Source organism: Tupaia chinensis, unplaced genomic scaffold (genome assembly GCF_000334495.1).
Source record: "Tupaia chinensis unplaced genomic scaffold, TupChi_1.0 Scaffold000140_1, whole genome shotgun sequence".
NCBI classification, from domain to species: Eukaryota; Metazoa; Chordata; class Mammalia; order Scandentia; family Tupaiidae; genus Tupaia; species Tupaia belangeri.
In genome coordinates this window covers 1,111,945-1,129,571 of record NW_006159610.1, presented here as the reverse complement: position 1 = coordinate 1,129,571, position 17,627 = coordinate 1,111,945, and the positions used below count along the sequence as shown (strand labels likewise).

Genomic DNA, 17,627 nt, shown 5'->3' with positions numbered 1-17,627 from the left:
CTCTGGACTGTAAACTCATTGAAGGAAAGAACTGTTTCCAATGTATCACTGTATTCTACTATTTTGTCATAGCATTCACCATATAAAAGGTAATAAATGGCCATTTGCTGTATGAAAGATGAAAAATGAGCTCCACCACAATAGTAGAGAGAGAGGCCCGAGGACAGATAAGAAGTGTGGAAGAAACAAGTTTTCTAGATTGTGATCTAGTTTTAGAAGCCCACAGTAAAAATTCACAATGGAATGCTCTCAAAAAGGTACCCTTATCAACCCAAACACGAGAACACAAAGAAATAGAATTACAAACTGGAAGATATACATTCAGACCTAATCTTAATAATACCACAGTAAAATCTATCTATAAAAGGGGTGGCGCAGGGCAGCAAGTGATGTAGTGGTTAAGGTGTTGGACTCCCAGGGCTGTCAGGTGGCATGGTGGTTAAGGGCACTAGACTGCAACAAACCAACCAGGGTTTGAGTACCAGACCCAGCAGCTTGCTTTCTCATTTTCCCTCTCTTTCTCTCTCTCACTCTGTCCCTCTCTGGTCAAATTAAAATAAATGAATGAATGAATGAATGAAGTTAAATAAAAATGATTCTCTAAAAAAAATTTTAAAAAGAAAAAGGGGCTAGACTCCCATGTGGCCAACTGTGATTCAAGTCCTGGACCCAACAACTTGAAACTCACACCAGGTGCATAAGCACTCATGCCCAAAATCTCAAGAGGAGAATGGAGAAGGGACTACAGCGTGGCCATTCCCCCCAGGTGGTGATTTCTTGCTTTCTGTCTGTCTCTCCTGCAAGCTCATGCTCTCTATAGTTAAAAATCTCTCTGAAGAAAAAAGTGTCAAGATGAAGAAACTATTTGTCCTTTAAATATACACTCAAGTACCTGGCAGGGGGCCAGCAAGTGTCATGATGGTTAAGGCACTGGACTCCCACGTAGCTGACCATGGTTTGAGTCCTGGACCTGGTAGCTTGCTTTCTCATTTTCTTTTTCTACTTCTCTCTCTAGTCAAATTAAAAAATAAATTAAAATAACAAATAAAATTAAATAAATAAATAATTTTTATAAAATTGCCTGGCAGGTTTTAAAAATGGCGTTCTTACAGATGTGAGTAAATGAGTACAAACAACGTTACTTCTTCTCCCAGATCTTTTCACTCACTCTCTATCCACAGCTACCCCTGTGGATCTCATCTGCAAGAGCCACCAGGAAAAAGGTACAGGGCTGAGAAGAAGAAAAGGCCAAGGGGCCGTCACAGTTGTATAAGTCAAGAAGTATCTGTGGTGTGAAGCGACATCATCAAGCTGTGAAAACTGTTCAATATTTAAGGTGAGATAAGACTATTTGAATCTAAATTTAACATCCAGGGAACCTTGAATTAGCTACTTGGCTGGAAAACCCATGTCTGCAGCCAAGAAGCTGCCTTACTTGGTCACGAAGCAGAGACACACACAAGGTAGAAAATCAGCTCTGTTCCACCACTTATCTGCTGAGACCTTAATATCAGGGCTCTGCATTTGCCCGCTGATGGAAAAAGGCAATAACCACAGAATATTTATTTCCCTACCACTATACTCTAAACGGGTGGAAAGTACTGAGCTCAGAGCTCGGAGAGCCTATGAAAAATGAAAAGAAACTGATCATCAATTATATCATATCAAAATGGTCTTCGTTTTAGCTGCCTGTATCTCACAGCCTCGTATTCTCAATAAGCTTGGCTGAGCCAGTATTTTTCATCTCAAATAGGACACAGATCCTATTTAATCTTCAAGGTTATCTGATGCCTACTTTTAAGGGCCAGAGATAAGTTTTACCTCTTATTAATAACAGTTTTTATGTAAAAAGAAGTTACTATTTGAAGAGTGCTGACTAATTCTCCATCTGCACCATGAAAAGAACAGGCAAAAAATTATTAGTAATATAGAATGAAACGTGGTAAAAATAACAAAAACACTGAACGGGGTCCTGACTCTATTCATTTCCTTCCTGTGTCACTTCTCTCCTTGTCAAGCAAAGTTTCTGAATTCTATAGAGATCACCTTGAATGAACTTATTCTCATGCGCAGCGAATTAGTGATTACAATTTTAAAAAGAAGCCTGGGCTCTCTTTCTTTGAATTGAAATATCAGCATCATTTTTTTTTTTTCCAAAAGCCTTTCCCCCATTTCAAAAACAGTATTTTATCACAGTGGAACATTAGAAAAACTATCCATACTTCCACTTCCTAAGGTAATGAAAGTCAACATTTTAGGTACATATTCTTATTGTGCTCTGCTGTATATTATTCTTAGCACAAGAATATATAAGTCCTCTAGAGGAATTGTGGAAGTAACTTTAGTTTGATTCTCAAGTGAGCTAATTAGGATCCATTTACTTGCGGGCTGATGATCACACTTCTTAACATGTCCAGCTAGCTCCGAGAGGCCTGCCATTGATCACAACTGGGGGTACAGGCAGGAGACTGGATATGTCAGTACAAACACTGGCCTTTTCCTGAGGAAAAATAAAATCGGGCCCAGAATATTAGTTCGGAGCATCATCATTATAGAAATCAGAAAGCAAACTTAACAGAGTAGGAGGAGGCTACTTCTCATCTTAATTCTACCACCCACGAGTTTTGTGAACTGTCAAATTATTTCAACTTTCACATTTTCCTGAGTATACCGGGTATTAATAATAATGCCCCTGCCTGTGATGAGGCCAGTGGGGAGGCTCACTCAGGTGAGCTGCCAGATGGCAGACTGCTTTGCAAAGCATGAATGCCACAAAACTGCAAAACTCAGTGATGTTTGTGATGTTATAAAGACTGTTCTCATACTTCACATGTCTAAGAATTAGCTAGAACAGAGTCCTATGGGCGCTGCACCCAATTTATTCACACACACACACACACACACACCCCACCATGGTCACAATCAGCATTTCTAACTCTCAAGTGACACTAGTGTTGTGGTTCCTTAGACCACATTGAAAGCAGGGCTGAGACTTAAAATTAAACAAAAATGCTTACTAAAAATTATTATTACATCTTTTACTTATTTATTTATTCATTAAAATTCTGGGGTAAATACAAAGTTATTTATTCATTAAAATGTGGGCTGCAAATACAAAGTTAAAGTGCCTCCTTCAAATTCACAGGCCGTAATACAAGGATGGACCAGTAGCTAGAGGAGTCTGGGTAACACGAATACAGACTGAGATACACACGAAGGTGCTTCAATTGCAGGTGACCTCAGAAGAATTTCATTTGACACAAGTTTTTTGTTTTTGTTTTTGCAATGAAAAGACCCAGTTACCAGTCTGAGCTTAGGATACCTTTTATATCATGACACCAGCAAATGTACAGAAAATGACAAGACCTAAGGCAGCTCTCCCCACCTGCCAAATAGAGAAGAGGCCTTGATGCTGCATGAAGGCTGACATCTAATAACTTTCTAACAACCCATGAAATAGATGTTACCTAGTATTCCCTGCTACTATGTAAAATTGGAACCTGCTGTACTCTGTAAAACAAACTGGCCCAGCCTAGATGGGACAGTCAGCAATGTGCTGGACTGCAGTGCTGGAAGCCTCAGGGCCAACTGCAGCTTTGAGTCTCCAAGTCAGCCTAAAAACATATCAGGTATGTGCACATGTGCCCAAGATCCTGAGGAGTTTGAAAACTGGAGAGAGGGGTTTGCAGCAAAATAACACCCTGGTCAGTATGCTTTTCTCTCTCACTTACACACAGCATGCATGTACAATCTCTCCACCATTTAAAAAGAACATATGCACGAAATCAAACTCACAATTGTTTTGTACTCTGTCAAATATAAAAAGAGACTTTGAAATGTATATTTTAAGTTTATTTTATCAATTTCTTCCATGAATATGAGAGACAGAAATAGAGAGACAGCTCCTTCAACAGGGTCTTTGGCAATGATCCATGGAAAGCCTCAGCATGCCCTAGATCATGGACATGTGTATACTCAGGGAGGACTCAAGTGCAAACTGGGGACCTTCGCATAAGTCAGCCACACAGATCATCACATTTTACTGCTGCGCCACCATCCAGGCCCAAGAAGTGTAATATTGAGTAAGATCTCTGGGCCATTCAGTCAAGAACCCTTTTTCTAGAGACTTTAACTAAGGACAGTGGTCAACCCAAAAGACAGCTGTCTAACTTCATGTTTACAAAAGAACTGTGAACATTACAGACATTGTCAATTCCCCTTACATGTTATGGAGCCACTATCAATTAATTTATTTAAGTTTTACTAGACTTACTAATCTTGGGACCTGCATAATAATGGATTATATATTTTAGTTAACAATTGGAGTCGCAAGTCCCATATGTACAAGAATTAATTCCTTTCATTTGTTCTAAAAATATTTTGGTGTGCTGCAGGGGATCTACCTAGTTGAAGAACATGGAATTTCTTCTATATGTCCCTGGCTCATCCTATTCATACCCTTCAATATTTAATAGGAGGGTATATTTAAAGCATGTTCTCACTGATACGTGTAATCAAAAGTAGAGATTTAATCAAAATGGAATCATAATCACTGAAGTTAAATGTACTTGCTTCCCGCTTGCTTTGATTCAAATTAACTACTCATCTAAATTACACGGAGGTCCTTCCTGATTCCAAGCATGTCCGGGTGCTACATGCAGTGCTTGGGAATGGCTCTAAGAAACCACAAGGACAAATGCTTGACCTTGCTTCAAAGCTGCTCTTAAATGACTTTTCTGTACAGCAAAATGACCAATTCCACCAAGTCCTGCCTCTCAGATACTCAGAAGAAGAGTAACTAATATGGAGGGAAAAGAGATGAAAGGAAATGCTACTTATTTGAATAAATGATACATGCCTCTCTCTAGCCACAGGTCTAAAAGAAATCATGAAAAATATTTCATTATTTCCTTTCCATAAACACTGTACTTGTAGTACAGAACTAACCTTGGAGCCTAAGCCTTCTGACTTCCTCACAAGTAAAACCACTTCAGAAGAATGCTCTGCTTCATCAGTACGTCCTTAGACTGAATTCTGGACTCCAAATCATTAAAGTATTTTTAAAGTTTTTTTTTATTTTCAAACTTTAGAGCAATAACTTAATGTATTTTAAAAACCTACAGTTTTCATAGATGAGCGGGGGCGGGGGGGAGAGTTCTAGGAAATAAGGCAAATGCTACTCTGAAAAGAACCATGACTATAAAGTAAATGATTCAGTGTTAGAATTACCTAGCAAGCACACAGTGAACAGTGACAATCAATCACATGGCAGATATACAGGCAACAGAAATGAAAGGGGTACAGACCATTAGAATAGAGCACAGTAAGTGTCAGATTTACATAAAAGTAGGGAGGTCACGCCTTCAGATTCCAAATGTAACAGAATACAAATGTTAGCAAGGAGACTATGAAAGGGCTGGAAGGAAGTTTGAAAAAATTTATAATCTAACAGCAGGGAAAAACTAAGTGATGAGAAACCTAGAAACTGACAGATACAGCCTTGATAAAATAAACCCTGGACTCAGCCTCAGTAACATGTGCTGCTAAGATGCTGTGGAGGCCCAGGTACTATTCCTGGCTCAACCTAAAGTCTGGGCACAGTGGCATGCACCTGTAACCCCAGCAATAAGGGCAGACTACAGCAGCAGGATCGTAAGTTCAAGGCTGCCGTGAGCAACACAGCAAGATTGTCTTAGGGGGGAAGAGGGAAAGGCAGGGAGGCAAGTAGGAAGGTAGAAAGGAAGGATGGACAGAAGGAAGGAGAGACAGAAGGAAGGATGGAAAGAAGGATGGACGGATGAAGGATGCATGGACGGACAGATGGGAGTGAGAAGGCATCTACCTATAGCTGGAAGGCTGAGGCAGGGAGAATCACAAAATGGAAAGACACTGTCTTTAAAAAAAAATAAAAGCAAATGTCTAGATGGCAGAAACATCACAAAGTCAAAAGAAAAAGAAGCAGAGGAAAAGCTGCAAAATCCCAAAGAACAGATTCTCTAAATATATAGAGTCCTATACATCAATACAAAGACAAACATATTAGGAAAACAGATCTTTGATTAGGCTATAAACGTTATTTGAGCTTTATATTATTAAAAATTTCAAATATTAAAAAAAGGGAAGAGAGGGGCCATCTGGAGACGCAGTGGTAATACAATGCTCTGCAAAGCTGACCTACAGGAAGGTTCTAGTTCACACCCAGAGGCCTCTCTGAACACAGAGGGTGCATGAATGCCTATGAGCTCCAAGTCTGCTCGAAGCTGGGGACTGCTGGACTGCAGCCTACAGACCGTACTGGGGTGACGTGTCTCTGTCTCTGTCTTTCTCATCCACAGGAGAAAAAAACTTAAAAAGAAAAGTGGGCCCTGCAGGTTTCCTAGTGGTGAAGGCTCTGGATCCTACATGGCTGGCTCCATGGTTCAAGTCCTAGATCTGGCAACCTGAAAAACACACCAGGCATGTGTGCATACGTGCATGTTTGCCCGAGTTCCAGGAGGAAAATGGAGAAAGGATTGTGATATGCCCATCCCCCTGGGGTGATTTACATTCCCTTTCTCTCTGTCTCTCTCCATTAAGCGTATTTTTGCTCTATGGCAAAAAATCTAAAAGAAAAAAGCAAGTGAAAACGGTAAAATAATATATCACCTGTACTCATCATCCCACTTTCTAAGTATCATTGATGACTCTGTTTCTCTGTGGTTTCACCCACTCTCAAGTCAGATTATTTTGAAGTGATATATTCAGATATAACCCAGACATCATAACAACAAACTATTTTTATAAAATGAGAAGAAGTTTAACCTCACACCTAATAAGAAAAATGCAAATCTAAACCACCTTGGAAATGCCATTTTCACCTCTGAGATAGGCAAAGCTGAAAATATCAGATAATACAATTTGTTGGCAAGGGAATTTGGAAAGTCTCAAACATTATCCATGACATGAAAAATTGGTATCATCTCTAAGAAAAGCGCACTTGACAATAATGATCAAAATTTAATCAGCCACAGAGGTCAGCAAAAACTGTGAAAATGGCACATCAGGAATCTGGCTGCACTCCCAGCCTAAGTGGGACGGTGAGTAACACACTGAACTGCAGCACTGGGAGTCACACTACAAACACTGGTTCAGATCCCAGGCACCGCCTACCTGAAGCACACTGGGGCACACACACACATGCCCCAGACCTGGTGAGCTGAAGGCTGGGAGAGCAGGCTCCTGGTGTGACAAGACGGTCAAGTGTGCTTCTCCTTCATGTGCATATTCACTCTCTATCATGAACTAAACAAAATTTTAAAATAATAAAAAAATATGGGCCAGCAAGTGGCATGATAGTTAAGACACTGGGTTCCCACATGGCTAATTGTAGTTCTAGCCCCAGATCTGGGGGGTCGAAACATCACATCAGGCATGTGCACATGCATGCTCAAAATCTCAAGAGGAGAATGGAAGAGGACGGACTGTGGTGTGGCCATCCCCCCTTGGGGGTGATATTTTACTTTCCCTCTCTCTGACACTCTCTCTCTCTTGCAGGCACACATGCCCAATGGCAAAGAGAGAGAGAGAGACAGACGGACAGACAGAATCTGGCAACTTTCCTTCCTACATATTAGATTTCAATGTCATGCTAACCACACAACTGGAAGAAAAATTGGTATGTGCTATCAAATGAATGAAGCTTGACAACTATCAATACTACTAGTACAAAATAATAGTAATAGCTGCATTACTTTAGCATTTTTTTGTAAGCCACCTCCTAACACCTACCTCACTAGACTAGATAAGGTATCTAGGATTACATGGAAAAACTGCTTACCCTTTACACCACGGACCACAGTTAATAACATGCTTATCTTCCCCTTTAAATTCCATGAGGATGAGACCATAATTTGCTTGGCATTTTAACCCACTGTTTGTGGTCCACGGCAGACATTCAGATATATGGAATTATTCTTGCATTCGATAATTTTTTTTTAATCTTGTAAGAGGGGATGTGCTCTAGTCAGAGACAGAATGAAAGGGAGAGAACCCCCCCCACACACACACACACACACGCAATGGTTACAACACAATCCCATCTCAGCCATTCCTTCTGGGGATTTAGGGGATGCACACACAAAAGCCCAGTATGTTTTTCAACCTGCCGGGTCTGGGACTCAAACTACATGGTCAGCATGTGGGATCCAAGCACCGTAATCACCAGGCCAAGAAGGCAGGCCCAGTAAATATTTATTATGGGCCGGGTGGACCCTGCTGCTAGATTCTGGAATTGCAGTGCTGAACGAGGTAAACTAATTCTCTCCTCCATATGAAAGGCAGTCAAAACATAACCAAACACACACACATGCACATATATCATAAAAAGAAACTTAGTGAACAAACTCCAGTTGTTGAGGTACAGTATTACATTCTTCACACTAAAATACAGGCATAGGTTCATTATTACGTTTTTAGATTTCTGAACATTCATGTCCCCAAGACATTTTTTAATGACTTCTGATTAAAATTAATTTGAGAAATAATTTACTTACTGAATGAATTTATTTTTCACTATAATGTAATGTGTTATAAAATAGAGGAGAAGGGGGCCAGCAGATGGTGTAGAGGTTACATCGCTGGACTCCTACATAGTTGATTCCGGGTCAAGTCCTGGACCCAGTGGCTTAAAACTCACACCGGGCGTATGTACGTGCATGCCCAAACTCCTGAGAGGAGAATGGAGGAGAAAGGATTGCAAGGCGGCCATCGCCTCTGGGGGTGATTTCTCGCTTTCTATTTCTATCTGTCTCTCTGGTGAGTACACACACCCTATAGTAAAAATCTCTCCAATAAATAAATAAAAGTAAATAAAAAAATAAAGAGGAAGAAGACAAAACTTAGGACCTTATTACCCAAACACAGTCTTTAATACTTTTAGCATTAAAGTACATTTCTTGGGGACAGCAGGTGCCATGGTGTTCAAGGCTCTGGACTCCCATGGCTGACCACAGTGCAGGTCCTGGACCTGGTAGCTTGCTTTCTCACTTTCTCTCTCTCTTGCTGGTGATTACATGTGCTTGAAAATACATGAAAGAAATATACTCTTTTTTAAAGAATGTTTTAAAGATTTTAAATATTTACTTAATTTTATTAATATCTTTAGTTGCTATAGCAATTCCTGTATTTCCCATGAATCTTTCGTCACTATCACAACATGAAACCTGTAATGTTCTCTACTTTTGCTATTTGACATTTACTCTTCATTCTTCCCAATAGAGGTCAAAGAGCACTACACAATGGTCTCCTTCAAAAGGGAGAATGGTCTCTGAGCAGCCATGGTGCCAACTCACTCAGATTTCTCTGCTCTCTTCAAGACCAGCAGGTGTTACCAAAGTGAAACAAGTCTCCAGCTTCGCCTTCTACAAGAATGTTTGCCTCCACAGCTAAACAGGACCATTTGCAAACACAGGGAGTAGTTAGCTGTCTTACACTCGTCACTCATCCTCTTTTCCCACGTTCTTTTCTCGCCCACATTCTTGTTGAAGCATCTCATCTTTGAGAAGACATTTTTCTTCAATCTCTTTCTCATCCTTTTCTCATTTATTAAATATTACAAAACTTCTTCCACCTTCTAAATTGAAACAAAAATGATATTAAAATATTCATGAACTGAATTTGAGTACAGAATCAACAATGAGGCAGCAGGATTTGAAGAGCTTGGTTCTGAACTGCAGAGGCTACAGGCCATATTCTCTATCTGAAGTTGAAAGCACTGCATGCCTTTCTGGAAACTTAATGGGTAGCAAGTGGTTCTGATAGATTAGCAATGCACATGTTACCCTAATGTTTATCAAGGTGGTAACAAAAGCAGTCGAATATTTTCTTTTACTAGTATGGAGAGGCTTACAGACACTGACAGATTCCAAATGAACAAAAGATAAAATATTTCTCCTATACATAGACAACAATAGTTTGAGAGACCAAAAATAAACCAAAATAAAATAAGTGGATCGCCAAAGTGATTTTTTTAAAAGCAGCCAGGAAAATATTCTGACTCTGCAGAAATCTAAAGCAAGACAGAATTCACTAGTCCGGTTCCCTCTGCATTTCTAACAAAATAGCACAGAACATTAATTTTCCTTACATAAAGACAAATGAAAACTGGCCTGTAATGCATCACAACCAGGATATATTTAATAAGATGATTTTAAACAATGAGACTTTAAGGGGAAGTTAGAATACTAGAGTATTGCCTCAGAGTAGTATTTACATGCAAGTTTTGGAACAGGCCAAGTCATTGGGAGTGAGGAGAGAATATGCATGATGGGGAGGAAGGATTCATACTTCCTTTTACCTATGCTCCCACTTTCTTTTAAAAATAAATAAAAGATTTTGGACTAGATATCTAAGCTCTGCTAAGAGGGAGCCAAATCCCCGATGACCATCCAGGGTTCAATTCCCAGCTGTGGTAGCTTGAAAAATATACTGAGCATGGGCATGTGTACATCCAGAATTCTAATGGGATAGAGAACTGTGCTGAGACCAGGCCCCATTAGGAGGTTCTCTCCCTTTCTCTCTGTCTTATGCAAGCATATACTCACCTGCATGAGCCCTCTGGCATTAAAAAAAAAAAATGTATTTTCATACCTTAAGCCATAAGAGTCCTTGAATGGTTAAAAACTTATGCCAAGTGTATGTGATTTTATTTCTGTCTGAAATAATACCACTAACACCTGCTTAAGTAAAGTTCAATGTACACGAATCACCATTCAAGCTTTAAGGGATAATGTGACAATATCCCTTCTAAAATTCCAATCCTCTAGAAGCAACAATGCCAGTCACTTTCGGATGATTGTGATTAATTCAAGGAAATTAATTCTGGAGGAGTTCTAAAGCATTTGACAGTACACACCCAACAGAGACTAGCTTAAAATTATCAGGCATTTGGAATCCCAGCCCAAGATTTTCACCTTTGATCGTCTAATAAAGTGGTTAATTCCAAAGATTTGCTTTCACTGTACTATTTTTATTTTTGTCTCATAAAATAGGGTTTGGACCCCAAATTCTGTATTCGTATGTTTTATAAGATGAAATCATGTCATAGATGTGACACAGAGGCAAACAGCTTGTTAGTAGCCAGTATGTCCTACCTACAGACCTTTTAAAATACTAACAAAAATGAAATTTAGAGGGGAAAACAGCCTACTGCTGACTCATTCCTCACAGAGAAGTATTTAGTATTTCCTGAGGCAGTGTGCTGAATTTCTACTGCTAGTGCCAGAATTTCCACTTAGGAATTTTGGAAGGAGTGTAGACAATGGAAAAGGAAGAGGTCAAAATCCTACAAAAACAGTGCTCTTAGGGTACTGCAATGGCATCTGCAGAAAAGTTACTGGGTGGTGCCGTTTTCTATCCAACATATACTACAGTAATATTATTTCCCTATGAAAGTTCAGGCTATTCATCTAGGAACTTTCAGCAGCAGGGCCTACAGTAAGGAATTATTTCAGCATATTCATTAGTAAAGCATCAAAAGGTTTTTATGGAAATCCAGGCAAGAGGCAAAAAAGAAGAAAAGCAAAGTTTAATTTGGAACCAACTCCTCAGCTTCTCTGGCCTATGATGCAAGTGATTAAAGAACACGTAAGTTGAAGATGGCACCAATAATGAGCATGCATTCATATACATGTGCTCACACGTATGTATTCATGCACACGTGCATTCTCAGTACCTACTAGTGCTATTCCACCAGGCACCATAACCACATGACTTCATATAAAGCGAGCAGCCCTGGGCCTAGATGATAGTGTAGCAGTAAAACGTGTTTCATGAGGCAACTCCACATGGGACGGTTCCCAGTTCAAGTCCAAAGCCCGCCCTGAGTACTCCAGGCACATGCTTGCCCAGGATCTGGGGCTGGTTGAAGGCAGGGATGTGGATCACAATGTTGGGACCCTGTTGGGGGTTCTCTCTCATTCTCTGTCTTTCTCATTTGGGAAAGAAACAAATTAATATTTTTTAAAAAGCTAAAGAAAATAATAAAATAGGATAAAGTAAGTTATCCTATAAGATAGGCATTATTTTCTACAGATCATAAAGTTGGGTTGTAAAAATAAGACTACTTAACTCCAAATCGCATGCTCATCAAACATTTGCTTTGAAACATTCTGTGGCCAAGAGAGGGGTACAGAACCATTTCCCTCACCAACCACAGTACTTTAGAATAAAGTTCATGAGGAAACTAATTTTTGAAGAGTTTAAAAGTAAAATCAAAATCAATGTTATTTAGATATAAAAAATAGAATATATTCATTTTTCCCAGAAAATTTAAGTCTAAGGAAATCTATACTAAATGCGTTATTACTATTATTTCTTTTTTTTTTTTGAGAGGTTTTTCGCTATAGGGTGCGTGCGCTCGCCAGACAGACAGACAGAGACATAGAGACAGAAAGCAAGAAATCACCCCGCAGGGGGGATGGTCACACCACAATCCCTTCTCCTCCATTCTCCTCTCGGGATCTTGGGCATGCACGCACACGTGCCCGGCGTGAGTTTTAAGCCACCGGGTCCGGGACGCAAACCGCGGTCAACTACGTGGGAGTCCAGCGACATAGCCATTACATTAACTGCTGGTTCCCACTATTATTTCTTAAATTTATCTTTTATTAAAAAAATGTACAAATCATGAGGCTGGCAAGTAGAGTGGTTAAAGGTGCTGGACTCCCACATGGCTGACCACAGTTCAAGTCCTGGACCTGGTGGCTTGCTTTCTCGTTCTCTCTCTCTCTCTGATCAAACTGAAAAAAAAATAATAAAGTTGAATAAAATAATTCCTTAAAAAAATGTAAAAGTCCTAAGTACAAGGAATAGAATTTCCTTAACAACAAACCCTCAAAATCATGGCCCCTTCTACAACCCGTCACCTCCCAGGACTTCACACTACATCAGCAAAGAAGACACGCTCTACCCTGCTCTCCACTCTCATATGAGACTGTAGCTTCCACTGGACTTTTTTTTTTTAAGCCATGTTAAGTTCCTGACTTTGTACCTGTCTTGCTTCCCTTGGAAGTTTAGGGATAGAATTAAAGGGGGAGGAGGGAAGAGAAACCATTTTATAGTCTTTTATTTTTCTGGAACTCCAATTTCAACTCTCTTATTCCACCATCAGACAAAATAGTCTATGCCCTAAAATCTTATTTGACAAACAAGATGTAGTGTATTACAGTCATAGAGTCAGAATCTGAATAGAATCTCAGTATTCTTATGAAATAATTATGAAATCCAAAGCCTATTGTTTTAAGTAAAAACACGGGAATTCCTGAGCCCCATTTGCCTGTTGGCAAATATCACCACCCATTAAAGAAGAAAGCCAGAGACAGGAAAGATCATGCACCTCCAAATACAATGGACTTAAAGACTAGTTCATAACAAGACATCCTAAAACCTTCAGAAAAGAATGAAAATGCATTGTGGACCATTTCGTTGTTTTGGGTGTGGCAGTTTTCAGTTACTAGTTTATAAAAATCTGTACTTTTTTGTTAAAACAACTTGACCAAAAATCTATCACAGAATTTTGACATCCATTAAAACAAAGTTTAAGGAGGGGATGGGGAGAGAACACAATTGATTAGTATGCAACTCTCAGACCAGCCACTTACTCTATGAGGTAATTTAATTACTTAATCGCTGAGCCACAATTCTAACCATAACATGGATATTAATAACTAGTTCAGACTTATGGTGAGAATTAAATGAGTTAATATACTAAATTACTGCGAATACTGTTCAGATACGTTCAATAATACCTATATTCTTTCATTTAACATTCTGTCATTTACTGTATTAGCTTTCTTTCTTTTTCTTTTCTTTCTTTTTCTTTTCTTTTCTTTTTTTTTTTTTTTTTTATCATAGGACATGTGCTGTCAGCAGAAAGAGACAGAGGGGAAGTGAGACATCACTCCCCAGGGGGATGACCATACCAGCCCTTTCTCCTCCAGTCACCTATCAGGATTTGGGTCATGCACACACATGTGCCCAGCATGATTTTCAAGCTACCAGGTCCATGACTCAAACCACGGTTGGCTATGTGGGAGTCCAGTGCCTTAACCAAGACACCACCTGCTAGACCCTTCAATGTATTTAAATATGGAAAACATGTTTTTAAATTTCTTGATAACACCAAAAATAAAATAGCTGAATTATGGCTAGTAAAGCTGTTTTTACGAATATGAGTTCATATGGGTAGCAATATCCCATGTTCAAGAAAATAACATCAACAGAAGATAAGTTATTTATGCCACACCCTAGAAAATGTACAACAGAGTTATCGAAAACACACACTGTGCCAGCCTCACTGGTGCAGTGGTAGAGGAGAGCAATGCTCTGTAATCCTGGAAGCCACATGGAAGCTCATGGTTCGGTTCCCAGGTTGACCTGTACACACTGGGCACATGTGATTCTGGCTGCCAGGTAAGGGCTAGAAGGGAGCACAGTGTGAGCTCCTCTCAAGGGGTTGTGCCCCCCCCTTTGAAAGAAAGAAATGCTAAAAAGAAAACATAAGCTGCAACCCCACCTACCTGGGCTGGTTTTCCACAGTGAGGTTCTCTCCCCTCTGATAGGCGCTGTCTGCCACCTGAGTTGTAGACCTCTTCACAATCTGCTTTAGTTCCTGCTCCAAGCGCTCCTTAATCGCCTTAACTGTCTCTGGAATCTTCTTCAGTTTGGCCAGCCCCTTGATAAGGATACCCATAAAAAGGGTGCTGTTCTCCTCTGGGTCCAGCTCCAAATCCTCCTTGATGTCCTGCAGGTTTATCTCCTTCACTGCAAAATTAAAGACAATATAATGATGGACACAGATTCCACTATAAAATTTAAAATAGAGCAGTATAATAAAGGAGATCACTGCTTTCACTGCTCCCTAAAAGTTATCAGAGAAGTTTTTCAATTAAATTATATTTGCAAAGTAACTATCTAAGAGTCACAAAATAACAGTTATATTCCTCAAATAATACCAATCAGTTAATAACAAGAGGGAAAATAATTATGCCAGGGGTCATCAGAGTATAGTCTGAAGAGCCACTACTTTATTACATCATTTATTTTCATTTGACCACAGAAAGACAGAGAGGGCAAGTGAGAAAGTAAGCCAGCATGTCCAGGACTCGAACTGTGGTCAGCCATGGGGGAGTGTCCAGCACCTTAACCACCACACCACCTGCTTGTCCCTGCATTATTTAATTTAAATGCCCAGTTTTCATTTAGAAAATTACAAGGTATACCATAAAATAATAATATGGTATATTCAAAGAGAATGGCTGTCCCCTAAAAAAAAGGTTGGATGGTGGACCTACTCAACAAAGACCTTAAAATTGTTATGTTACAGATGCTGAAAGAAATAACAGAAAATGTAGAAAAAGGTCAGAACAATAAATAAGAATAGTAACATCAAGAAAGAGATAGAAAACCTAAAAAAAAAGAAACCAAAAAGAAAATCTGGAGCTGAATTATAATAACTTCTATAAAATGATAACTCCCTAAAAGAAGTCAAAAGCAGATTTAGACAAGCAGGAGAATTAGTGAAGTTCAGGTCAAGAAAATTATACAGTTTTAGAAACAGAAAGAAAAAGATTGAAGAAAGGTGAGCAGAACTTATGACCTATGGAACAAAAATAAAAGGAGTGACATAGCCATTGTCAAAGTTCCAGAAGGAGGAGAGAGAAGGAAAGTGTCAAAGAGAGTGAGAAATACTGGCTGAAAACTTTCTAAACTTGATGAAAGATATAAACATAAATACCCAAGAAGCTCAACAAACTCCAAAAAAAAACTCAAAAATATCCACACTGAGGGAACCAGCAATTAGCGTAATGGCTATGTCGTTGGACTCCCATGTAGTCGACCGCGGTTCGTGTCCCGGACCCGGTGGCTTAAAACTCACGCCAGGCGCATGTGCATGCGTGCCCAAGATCCCGAGAGGAGAATGGAGGGGAAGGGATTACGGCGTGGCCATCCCCCCTGGAGCGTGATTTCTCGCTTTCTGTCTCTAATGTCTCTCTCTGTCTGGCAAGTGCACGCGCCCTATAGCGAAAATCTCTAAAAAAAAAAAATATATATATATATATACACATATATATCCACACTGAGACACAAGAATCGAACTTTATAAAGGCAAAGACAGAGAATCTCGAAAGCGGCCTCAGTGAAGTAGCTCATCCGGTACCGGAATCCTCTATACAATTATCCATAAATTCTACATCAGAAACTTTAGAGGCCAAAAGGCAGTCAACTAATTCAAAGTGCTAAAATAAAAACATTGTTAACCAACTATCTTATATTTAGAAAACTGTCCTTCAAAAATGAGGAAGAAATTAAGACGTCCCCAGATAACTAAAAGCTAACAGAGTTTGTTAACACCAGACCTGCGAGAAATGCTCAAGGGAGTTCTGCAGGTTGAAATGAAAAGACATTAGATAGTCACTAAAATATGTTTGAAGAAATAACAATCTCAGTAAAGGTAGCACCTGGGAAATCATAAACGCGAGCATATAATTGCAACAATGGTTTGTAACTCTAAGTTGGGTTTTCTATGATATCAAAGAGACTAAAGCATTTTTGTTAAAGTGTATTTATTTATTTTGAGAGAAAGAGAGAAATATCCTCAACACGATCTTCATGCCACAATCTTCTTCCTAGCCATGCAGCCATACCAGAGCTTTCCCTTATGGCCTCCGCATGGCGACAGCGCCCTAACACCTGTGCCACCATTACAGGGCACTAAAACATTTTTAAAATATAATGTTAGCCTAACACCTAATACTATTGTCACTTTGGTTTGTAAACCACATTTTGCTTCCTATAGAAAAGGCTAACTTTTATGGGACCAGCAGTTAGCGTAATGGCTATGTCTCTGGACTCCCACGTAGTCAACTGCAGTTCGAGTCCTGGACCCCGGGTGCAGATTTCTCGCTTCCTGTTTCTCTGTCTCTCTCTGTCTTTCTGGCAAGCACACACACCCTATAGCAAAAAAAAAAAAAACAAAACAAAAAAAAAAACTTTCAAAAAAAAACCCCAAAAAATAATGGATAGAACAATCACACAGCAAGTAAGTAAAGATGATACTTAACATAATAAACCAACAAGACTTATCAGACATATACAGAACACTCTACTCCATAACAAATACACATTCTTATCAAGTATGCAAAGAACAGATAGATCATATAGTAAGGATAGATCATATATTAAGCCACAAATTAATTTTCATTTGATATAAATAAATATCATACAAACTGTCATCTCTGACCAAATCATGATGAAGCTAGAAAACAGTAACAAAATTATAAGTGGAAAATTTACAAATCTGTAGAAACGAATACACTCTTAACCAATAAATCAAAGAATAAATCACAAAGGAAATGAGAAAATTACCTGGAGACAAATGAAAACGAAAATACAGAAACTTACAGGATGCAGCAAAATGTTTACATTAAGAAATAAGAAGGCGTGGGAACCAGCAGTTAGCGTAATGGCTATGTCGCTGGACTCCCACGTAGTCGACCTCGGTTCATGTCCTGGACCCGGTGGCTTAAAACTCACGCCGGGCGCGTGTGCGTGCGTGCCCGCCCAAGATCCCGAGAGGAGAATGGAGGAGA

The 17,627-nt window shown here is 39.4% G+C and overlaps 1 protein-coding gene across 1 annotated transcript in view; it reads right to left on the bottom strand.

The window, feature by feature from the left end:
- The window catches only part of EXOC4 (exocyst complex component 4), a 923,760-nt gene that overhangs the window by 802,660 nt on the left and 103,473 nt on the right, over positions 1-17,627 (bottom strand). The window contains exon 6 of the mRNA XM_006144991.1: positions 14,556-14,799. Within this exon, the coding sequence (XP_006145053.1) occupies positions 14,556-14,799 (244 nt within the window). The remainder of the gene's footprint in view (positions 1-14,555; positions 14,800-17,627) is intronic.